The 10,756-nt window shown below is 33.9% G+C and overlaps 2 protein-coding genes across 4 annotated transcripts in view; both read right to left on the bottom strand.

Annotated features, from left to right (window-relative positions):
- Positions 1 to 177, bottom strand: part of LOC104808632 (uncharacterized protein At4g14342) — a 2,008-nt gene extending 1,831 nt beyond the window's left edge. Inside the window, exon 1 of the mRNA XM_010534357.1 lies at positions 71 to 177. Coding sequence (XP_010532659.1) covers positions 71 to 76 — 6 coding nt within the window. The 5' untranslated portion in view covers positions 77 to 177. The remainder of the gene's footprint in view (positions 1 to 70) is intronic.
- Positions 178 to 661: 484 nt separating this feature from the next.
- Positions 662 to 6,856, bottom strand: LOC104808629 (serine/threonine-protein kinase tricorner-like). Of its 3 annotated transcripts, none has more exons than XM_010534353.1 (15): positions 6,643 to 6,856; positions 5,901 to 5,914; positions 5,533 to 5,802; positions 4,494 to 4,668; positions 3,860 to 3,943; positions 3,536 to 3,777; positions 3,220 to 3,439; positions 3,039 to 3,118; positions 2,877 to 2,961; positions 2,597 to 2,728; positions 2,383 to 2,496; positions 2,122 to 2,169; positions 1,441 to 1,525; positions 1,290 to 1,346; positions 662 to 1,106 (listed from the first exon to the last, which is right to left on the bottom strand). In XM_010534353.1, exons 3-15 carry the CDS (start codon positions 5,748 to 5,750, stop codon positions 1,000 to 1,002), a joined length of 1,647 nt encoding a protein of 548 aa, XP_010532655.1. In that variant the 5' UTR covers positions 5,751 to 5,802; positions 5,901 to 5,914; positions 6,643 to 6,856; the 3' UTR covers positions 662 to 999. The 3 variants fall into 3 exon arrangements, with proteins under 3 accessions (XP_010532655.1, XP_010532656.1, XP_010532654.1); XM_010534354.1 differs by having other exon boundaries at positions 6,690 to 6,856; XM_010534352.2 differs by lacking the exon at positions 6,643 to 6,856 and adding an exon at positions 6,530 to 6,595 and having other exon boundaries at positions 5,533 to 5,914.
- Between the last annotated feature and the right edge of the window lie 3,900 nt (positions 6,857 to 10,756).

Here is a 10,756-nt window from a genome sequence, read left to right as displayed (position 1 = left end):
GAAGAGAATAAGAGGAGATTGATACGATACCAAACTAGGGTTTACGATGAAGATCCAGAAGAAGACAGACCTGCATCTTTCAGATTGCGCAAAACACAGCGACTGTAGCAGAAGAAGAACGAATTGATGATCCTATATGCCGCTATATGTGATAACCCGATGCTTCACGAAAACGTCGTCGTTTTATCAAATCGCCATTTTTATTTGCGAAGAAATTAGAAATATGAAAAAGTTGCAAACTTTAAACTTTGTATTTTAAATTGACACGTATATATAAACATTACTATATTGATATTTACACCACAAGTTTTGTATTAATTTTACACATTTTTATTTTCGTCGTTGTGCTCTCTGTAAAAGCAGCAAATTCAACCATTCATGCCTCTCATTGTTCCACTGCTCAGCAAATGCATCTAATTGTTGTTAACCGGATATAACCACACGGTACCGGTTTGGTTGAACCGAAGATTAGTTCTTAATTCGGTAAACCCTAAACCGGAACAGAACCTAACCAGAGATCTGTACCACTTCCGACAAGACCTAAAGCACATTTGTATTGCACTGAATTTCTTCTTGAACCTTTTTGGTTACAACAAGTTCAAACCCAAACACCAAATCTCTCTTCTTTGAAACAAAAAAAAAAAAAACAAATACAAGAACATAAAAAAAGGAATATTTACTCTTTTTTTTGTTTGTTTGTTTTCCAACTAAACCTTTGAACAAGAGAAACAAGAATCAAACATCCTATGTGAAATGTTACAACCCTTGAAAAAGAAACCCTCCTTCCTCTATCCACAGAATCAAACCAGAGAGGCCTTTGCCCCTTTGAAGATGAAACTCTCTACTTTCAAACAGTCGAATTCGTTTTTTTTTTTTTTTGGTGGAGAACACAAGACGTTCACCGAAACAAACAGATAAGAAGAATTCGAAGTCGGGTTTAGGCTGTGCAAATCGTTAAAAAGAAAAAACGGGTCACGAAGAAGAAGAAGAGGAAGGGGTTCAGCCGGATGACCCGGACTTACCCTCTTTCTCTGCCTCTTCTATCTGCGGTGGCAAGAGGTTCATGAAGCTCCCATGGTGGTTGGTTGCGGTGGCTTTTTCGTCCTCTGTAAAAAAAAATTTTTTTGTTACCACTCTGATCACAGACCCATTAGCCATGCAAGGAGATCACGGATTGCCAAGAACAGAAAAGAAAGAACCGTGAATTGAAATGATATGTTTGGTAATGTTTCGAAATCGGATTTTGTATGTTCCTTCAATTGATAGAATGGTAAAGCGAGCATTTTTACCAAAGAGGGATTTGATTGAAGGCCGCTTTGGCTTCGTGCTCTTCTTCTTCAACTCAGCTGGCACATAAACAAGGAAAGAATCAAATATACATAAAGAAATTTGATATCTTTCCCCTACAAAATCACTGGAAACCGAAAAACAGTATAGTACCGATCCCTGGTAACTGGTCATCGTTTACGATTTCAACATTCTTGTAAGTATAACCCACAAAGTTTATGTCTTTGGATGAGAGCATCTGCCAAAGAACACAAAAAAGATACCAGCAGGTTAACAAAGCTAAGAATAACAAGAAAACTATGTAATTCCTTCTTTATGCACTAATTCCACATCTTTTCGAAAGTTCCTTTTCACTTTCGTGTTAAGCCCGAGGATTTGCAGCACGAAATGAACACGAGGAATAATAACAACAGCATCATTCCCGTTTATAAATTTTGACAATGAGATTTGAACCTGACAGATAGATCAAATCATGTCTTTGAAGAGTAAATATCAACAGAAGTATGGTAACAAAGATATATTATCCTAGACGTTGGTCTAGGAATCTCTTCAGAAGGTGAAATATGGAATTCACAACCCTTAAATGATTGCCCATGTGAACTATGAAGATCACCAATTGTTCAAATGTCCAGAAAACTGCTGAATATATTCATATTTCTGGGACATTTCTCACATTTAATATTTACGACAATATTTGATTATGCAGATCCCACTGCATTGATCCTCTCTCATGGAGTCCAAGTATGGTTATAATCTATCTACGAGGCATGAGAGAGAGACTAAATTTGATGATGCATAGAAATAGTAAGACATAATGCAGAAATTGATCCTTACCTTTCTCCATGGACCTGACTTTGTTGATTTCGGAACTTGGTTGTCAGTCTGTGCCAAAAAGGATCGAGAAGAGAATAGTAAGAACTTTTTTTAATAGGAAGCAGAAATCGAACAAAACAGCACTGATTATCTATCATTCACTCTTCCTTTTCAACAAAAAGGGATTTTTGTGGGATCAAGGTTTCCATAGTAGATACTGTCAACAAGTAGATTAACATTTCATCAGTGTGACCATTAATATATACTCCTTGAACTGATTACCTCTTCGAATTTTTCAAAATTCTGGGTGTCCAACTCATCATTGACTTGAGGAATAAAGGCAGCTTTCATTTGATACAGTTTGTCCCATTCGACGCCTCTGAACCACGGGTGAGTCTAAAAGAAATCACAGCCAAAGTGATCAACTCGAACTGTCTCAAAAATTCTTAAACAAGATTACTTTCGAGTCTCGAAATGGAATAAAACCACACTAAACCTTAATTTCATCTGCTCCTTTTGTTCCAAGCCTTTGTTCAACATTGCATAGAAGTCTGCTGATAAGATCCTTGGCCTCCGGTGATAGTCTAGCCTCCTCCGGGAATTTCAAATAGTTTCTCCAATTTACTATCTACATAATGGAGAACAAGAAAATCACCACAGATAAAAACAAATGAATCCTTGGAAAAAATCGGAAATAAATATTCAAGATAACTCAGATGAAGACGTCCTCCTATATTCCCAAGGACGGCAAAAGGTAAGAGAACGGACAAATTTACCTTCCGACACGTTGTCATTGGATCATCTGAATAAAACGGAGGATAGCCCACAAGCATTTCATACATAATGGCACCGAGAGACCACCTAAAGAGATCGACACAATGAACTATTTGAGTAAAAAAAACAGAACAGAGAAAGACCGAACAGTTGGCTGCACCTACCAATCACATTCCATGCCATATCCTTTCTTCAGCAAAACTTCTGGGGCGATATAATCAGGAGTTCCAACAGTAGAGTAAGCCTGAAAAGAGATATGATTTATGTAATCTGTTATATTCATGCCAAAATAAAAATGGATATCTCTTAGTTTACAACAGATGAGGCACAAGCATGAAAACTCACAAGCATCCTTCTATTTCTCTGCCAATTCTGAAGCTGTTCCTGTTGTGTGCGTCTTGGTGCTGCAGGCCGACCATCGCTTTGGAGAGCCCCACTAAGATTGTGTGTGACCGAAAAATCTTTTTCCTGGAGATTACTACAGTCTAACGGTTTACATAATCCGAAATCTGACAATTTCATGTGTCCATTTCTGTCAAGTAGCAGATTATCAGGCTTGATATCTCTGTAACACATCAGCCAAAATAACGTATAATCAGAAGAAATGAACAAGATGCGGAAGCTAATGGAAATGGCAATCCATGATGCATGCTTAACTGACCTGTGGATATAGTTGTGCTTATGAATGGACTCGATAGCCAGGACAGTCTCTCCAACATAAAACCTGGCCTCGTCCTCAGTAAGTGTATCTTTCCTCATTAGCAATGTCATCATATCCCCACCAGGGAGATACTCCATGATTAAATACAAGTATTCTTCGTCTTGGAAAGAACAATACAGTTTGACAATGCAATTACTGTCGACCTCCGCAAGCAAATTTCTCTCTGCTTTCACATGTTCCACCTAACAAAAACAGGTTTCAACAAACACAAAAAAAAAGAGAGAGAATTATCAATTGCAAGGAAGCTGGAAGGAATTTGACTACCTGGCCTCTGCGGAGCATCTCAGATTTCTTCAGCTTCTTCATTGCATATACATGGCTAGTTGCCTTCTCCCTGCAGATCCTAACCTGCATAGATACAAAGAAAACTCAGCCATTTCAAAGCATAAAACAGGATATATAGTCAGAGCATTCAGGAAGAAACATCCCAAGAGAATCCAACAAGAATGAAAAAGAAGCGGCGGGCAATATGTATTAGACCACTGTCCACAAAGCCATATGATTTTCTATCTTCTTATGCTCATACACAAGGGGTTAGGTGGTACAAGAAAATTTTAGCAAAATATCGCCGTCCGGCTATTTTTGTCAGTATGCAAACAGAGTAAATTGAGTGATGGATACTTAAGAATTGGAAAAGCTAGATCTTCACAAATATATATTCTCAGATATAAAATTTTTTAAATCCACCAGCCAGCCAAAAATCAAGATCAATACGTGCACACACATACCACACATTACATGTGAGTGTGTATATGCGTAGGTTCCTACTCCCTAGGGGAAATAGCCTTTTGCACCATTAAAAAAAACACTTTCGAGAACATGTGAATACAAGCACGTCATACAAAATTGATCTATATATAAAAGAGATGCAGCAAAAAATTACAAACAAATATTCTACCTCTCCAAATGCGCCTTTCCCAATCATTGTCAACGGTTCAAAGTCATCAGCTCCCATTTTATGCCTTTGACGACGCATATACTCCGTTTCCTTCTTCTCCAAATCCTTCCGTAAGTTGTTCTGCTCCTCCTCAGAGACATCAGCAGCAGCTAATTTCTTTTCTAGCATATTCCGCCTGCATCAATTTGCAATTGCAACAAAAAGAGGAGGATCGATTACATATATAAATTGTAGAAAATGCAAACAGAAGAAAAGGAAGCCTTTGCTATTCAGGCAAAAGGAGACGATTGAAATACTTCCCAGTAACCGAAACAAATGCTGCAAATTGACAGAGAAGAACAACTGGAGTGTTTATGTCAGGACAAACAGTCAGCTGTGCAAGAAATAAAGGTTCCTTCAATGGTAAATACTTATCCGCAAGCAAGGCACGTGACATTAAAACATTGATTTTATCGGGACAAATAAAACCACGTTCATTCTAAATCTAAAAATCTCTGGCCAGGAAAAGTTGCATTCTATTTCACATTTCCTCGGCACATTCAATCTACCTAAGGATAGTACTTTGTTTCCTAATTCCTCCAATACGGCGGAAAAGTATGTGGATAATATTGGAGTTAAGTGAAACTTTTATGAGTGACAATTAGCATGCCCTGAATTAAGGAATCGATTACTACCAAACCACAATTTTCTTAAGTAGCTAAAAACTAGAATCAAGATCTTGAAGAATTGCTAGTTAAACTACTCCATCTGAAAAACATATAATCTCCATGCAAATAAATATCGCAGAGGAAGGAAATTACTTAATGTCATACTCAAAGGCTCACTTTGGATGGCAACCCTTATCAAAACCTTTTTTTTCTAATTGTATATTTACTCGAATATGAACCAAAAGCACACAGACAATCAAAATTTAGGTCAACAGAGCTCGTATTCTTCGGATATATAGAAAATCAATGAGGAAAGATTGATGCAAACAAACGAAAAACTTTACTTATACATGCAAACACCAGTACCATGAAAATACGTAATAATATCGTACCGCTCCTTTCTTTCCTGCAGACTCTGCATTTGTTTTTTATAATGATTCTCGATATACTGTTTAGCAGCTGCAGCCTTCTGCTTAGTTACGCTTGACAGTGCTTCTTCACCAGCTGCTTTCGAGCCCTCCTTTACATTACTCGCCGTTTCTTTCTTTTTCGAGGATTTCACCTTGTCTTTAGACTTTAATTTATTCAGCCAAGATCTGGCAGTTTCCATTTTCTCACCCTTCTACTTGCTCCAAAACCAGAAGATCTCGGTATAAGCCTCACTAACAAATCAGCAGAGAGTTCGATATGCCTTAATTGTGAATTTCGCTCGAGCGATGAAGAACAATATTCATATGTCACGTTTCGAGAGAACCAATACCTTGTGCCTTGAACCTACAAACCCAGATAACATACATTAGCTTAAAACGACTCCTACAACAGATCTATGGAAGCAAAGACCAAAGCATGAAGTTTTAGATTGATTCTCATCTATACAAGCACAGATAACTTTCCAAGTAAATGCTAAAGAATACCCAAAAGGACACCAATCCGTGTCAGAACACAACACAAAACGCTGAAAGTGTGTCCCTTTTGCATGAACGCATGAACATGGTTGGTCAAAACATGGAAATATATCGAGAATTCCTAATCATGGAAAATAGTTCAGAATTATGTAAAGACTAAATTCATAAGCAGAGGCAAATTAGGCAAACAAAAACAGCCCGAAAAGAGCTCAAAAGAGCCACCTTTTCATTTCCAGTATCTGGAACTCTATCACTGGCGTAACCTATCAGTACATTCCGGAACAATGACATAGCTTGATACAAATTACAGAATTTCCCAGAATCGCTTAGCAATCATAACTCAATTCGACGATCAGTATACCTATTCGATCAAAAAGAGCAAACCGATGCGCAAATCATAAAAAGGTATCAAATCTACTACGCTGAATCCGTGGGAATTCAGCAATCAAGCGGGAAACCCTAAGTTGGGTCAGTGAAAACGCACCAAAACTCAAATCGGGCGGTTCCAGAAATGCTCGATTCGCAGAAAGTGAAATGGATACAGAACCTCAAGAACTAACAGCGAGATTAAGAACACTGAGAGAGAGAGAGAGAGACCCGCAATTTGTGGTGAGAAAACAGCGCCAAAAGGGGGGAAGAAAAACCTCGAATTCGACGACTCGATTCCCCAATTTCTCCTCTTTGGTCTTCGATTTCTGGGTAGAATTTTGCAGAGAAAGAAGAAAGAAAAGCTCGAAGCTTTTTCTTTTTAGTATGTTTTTTTTTTCGCCCGTTCGATCTGTTCTTCTGTGGTTCTCTTCCCAGTTTTTTTTTTTATTTACTTCAACTGCTTTTTGGACATTATTTAAATTTTTGGGATCAGGCACTTAGTTATCCCTTTAATTAACCTGATATTATGGGGTTAATTGGACGGAACCCATTCCTATTATAATATTATTATTTTTTAAAATTAGGTTTCCATTTACAAATGATTTTTTTTATATAGCAAAGTGATTAAGTCCATTAAACCAAATTAAATTCAAAATTATTTTACCCGTGAAGTTGGTATATCGTGTGGGCCCCACCTCAGCAAATGTCCAAAAATCAAGAATATAAATTTCCTAAGTTATTGAGGAACCGGGTTTTTTTTCTCTCTAAATTATTTATTGTTTTCTCTCTCTCTCTCTCTCTCTCTTTCTCTCTCTCTCTCTCTCTCTCATTATTTATTTCCTCATTTATAAACCCTTTTACAATTTGGTTACAGCAGCTTATTAAAATTCGATTTCATACCCTTTTTGGAATGATATAGAAAAACGACATTGTGGGTAAAATATAATTTTTGGGATAAAAGTAATTCCAATTATGTCGTATAAAATAGATATCTTATTGAAAACTGATTCGTGAATTTAAAAAATAAATAATTTATTAAAAAAAGTTGTTATTTTATTAATGAATTGAAGAGAAAACCTAATTCTTCAAAAACTTTCAATGACATCTCCATGGTCTAGAAGGAAACTCGGACGTCGCTACAATCATGCCAACATGATCGATTTTTATTATCTGTTTTTCTCTTATTTGTTTTTTTTTTCATTCCTTAAAATATATTATATGGAAATTAAAAAGACAAAAGTACTTCATAACACGATTAAAAAGACAAAATGTGGTCCAAATAAAATATATTTTTTTTAAAGGGTGAAAATATAATTGATGAAAAAAATGATCTGAGAAGTCTAGAATAAATTACTTATAGCGTATAGTCCTGCAGTAATGCACGCGTGCACTTCATGCACTCATACGTAGACTCACCATTGGTAATATATATGATATAATTCATATATCTATATATATATACACACACGTTCATACATTGATTGATACAAATGTATTCTTTGTTTTTTTTTTTTGTAAAGAGAGTGGAAATCTGCGGGCAAAATTTATAGTTAACCATGAATTTTAAAAATATTTAATAATTAATATGCATTTAATCTAATCATATTAGAAAAATAAAGATGTGGTCTGCACTTTGGAAAATTAGGAGAAGGAAAAAAAGTAAACTAGAATTTTAATATAATGGTGTGGACCAACCAATCTTTTGGAGAGCACGCCCTCCCATTTATCGGAAACGATTATTTTACATATCGAATAATAAATATACATACCATATAGTTTTCCAACAAAATCGCACATATCCCTAATCTTATAGTTAAGGCTTAAAAATCATAAATTCAAATATTGTTTTAAGATTGTGGATATGTGAATATATATATATATATATATATAGCCACACTAATATTTTAACATAACCAAACTAATATTCAGTTTTAGAATAATCTATAATTCTTGTAAAAAAATTCGGAAAATAATTCTTGTAATATTTATGGATGATTGTTGCCGATTAAAAACGATCAAGTAAAAAATCAAACAAATATCTTTAGGTTGTGTGTGAAAAAAAAACAATCTGTATAAATTTATATATACATTTGTATATATATATATATATATTAATAATCAATAGTTCAGTTGTTTTCAGACTATTCAACATCCAATTGATTATTGTAGATAAAAAACAATTAATTACCAAAAATTTATGATCTAAGATATCGTTAGCTAGATATAATAGTTCCCAATTTTTAAATTAAAATAGATTGTATGTTTAACAAATATATATATATATATATATATATATATACAGACAAGCTCACTCGCGCCCACAGGATCACGATTCACGAAAGTAGTGTGGGCCCAATGGATTAGGATATGATGCGGGCATTATGCATATAACTCATTCAAAAGACAGAATAAAAGCTTTTGATTCGCTCTCACTCTCATAATTTATATTTTTGTATAGAAGACAACCGACACTTTAAATATTATATATTCCGAGTAATTTTCGTTTACCGTCAAAGATTGCTTCGCAGAGTTCGAACCTTTATCTAGTTAGATACTCTTTGAAATTAAACTTAGATTCATATATATAGGATATCATGGTCGCGGCTCTACTTATATATAAGTGGGGCACTTATCCCTATTCACATTTTAAAAATATATATATTATTTATAATTTTGATTAAATTGTAACAATGTCCCATTAAAATTTAAGCGGGTCCCTTCCGTTTTTTTAATCCTAAATTTTTTTTTTCAATTTTTTCTTCTACCAATCTCACATTCTCCTTCATTTTTTAAATTTTTTTTCCAACTCCAAAATAATTTTATTTAATCTTTTATCAAATAAAAAAATTATAAGTTCAATAATAATCAAATCCAAAGGACTAAAACCAACAAAAATATGCAAGTATTCTGAATTTTATTTTAAATATTTTTTATGTTTTATTTATTTGTTTTTATATTTTTATCATATTGATAAATTTGTTTTTATATAAATCTCACAATTGATTTAATAAAAAAACCAGCTGTTAATTCCTTAAAACAAATTACAGTATAAAAAATTTAATGATCTATTTAACAAGATAAATTCAAAATTGCTCACTTATATAGCAGTTTTGAATCCAATTAAAACAGTTTTGTACAATCGAATTGATGATCAACATTTGAATGATTGTATGGTTTGTTTCTTTTCATATATATATATATATATATATTAGACAGTTTAGACTGAAGGTGGAATTGTAAAAGAAAAACATAATCAGGGCAAAAAAAAAAAAAAGAGGGAACGCATTCAAAGCCCTAATGTCCGCCTGAGATGCAGCATGCATGTATGCCACGTGGCATCTTTTAATTTGTGACTCAAGCCCCTAAGTTTCCGACCTCTTTCCTACTCTCTAGACGCTAATCGTGTCTTTTGTCCCTAATCAACCAGTTTTTATAATTTTTGTTAAATAATCATTTTACTAATTATTAATTAGTATCACTAATAATTCCCACTTTTTATCATCTTCCCTTCCAATGTGTGTGCAATCATTTTCCACTTTTATAATTTGAGGAGAACAACATATATCAATTGGTTTTTTTTCCTAATGGTAAAAACACATGGCACAATCCTTCAGACGAGATCTCGGTCCATCTTACAGATCGGACAACATTTTGAATAGTAAATCCCTAATTCTACGTAATAGTCGATAAACCACACAGAACAGGTAAATCAAACGAAACTGACCGGCTCAAGAGATTTGGATAATTCTCCTATATAGCAATTGATTTTTTTAAGTGTATATTACATGAAATCAAATTTCCTATCCTTACCAAAAAAAAAAAAAAAATTCCTATTAATATAAAGCATCTAACAGTTGGATGTTATTATTATTCAAATAATTATTGTAATGAATATGATTTCAAATTCAAATTTTCTTTGCAAGTAAACTTTTTTTTTTTTGGCAATGATACAGAAGATAAGGATTTGTTTTTAGTAACTTTATTTTGAAGGGAGGCAGAACTTTCAAGTGGGACATTTGGGGAGGAGGGACCATATATATATATATATATATCCTAAATTCGAATCATATATTTGTGAATTTCACTCGTCACAAAAAGCTTAAAATTATCTAACCTTGGAGATTGTTTTGTTTAGGTTTCTTCCATATCATGCATATTTTCCATATAAAAAAAACAGATAAGTAACTAATTTGCTCTATAAACAAAAACAAATAAGATAATACTCAAAAAATTGGAAAAAAAAAGAAATAAGTTATACTTAGATCGAATTTGGTTTATTTTATATTGATAATATAGTATTTAAACATTTTTATGTTCAAATCAAAATGAATGACCATCTATT

This window comes from Tarenaya hassleriana, unplaced genomic scaffold (genome assembly GCF_000463585.1).
Source record: "Tarenaya hassleriana unplaced genomic scaffold, ASM46358v1 Cleome15, whole genome shotgun sequence".
Taxonomy (NCBI): Eukaryota; Viridiplantae; Streptophyta; class Magnoliopsida; order Brassicales; family Cleomaceae; genus Tarenaya; species Tarenaya hassleriana.
This window is presented reverse-complemented; position numbering and strand designations above follow the sequence as displayed.

Bases quoted from the DNA above. Each gene is read 5' to 3' on its own strand.
- LOC104808629 (XM_010534353.1), bottom strand. From the start codon at position 5,750: ATGGAAACTGCCAGATCTTGGCTGAATAAATTAAAGTCTAAAGACAAG. The intron at 3,778-3,859 runs GTAGTCAAATTC...TGTTTTTGTTAG, and splicing joins AGATGCTCCGCAGAGGCCAG to GTGGAACATGTGAAAGCAGA. The intron at 2,497-2,596 runs GTTTAGTGTGGT...GATTTCTTTTAG, and splicing joins AAGGAGCAGATGAAATTAAG to ACTCACCCGTGGTTCAGAGG.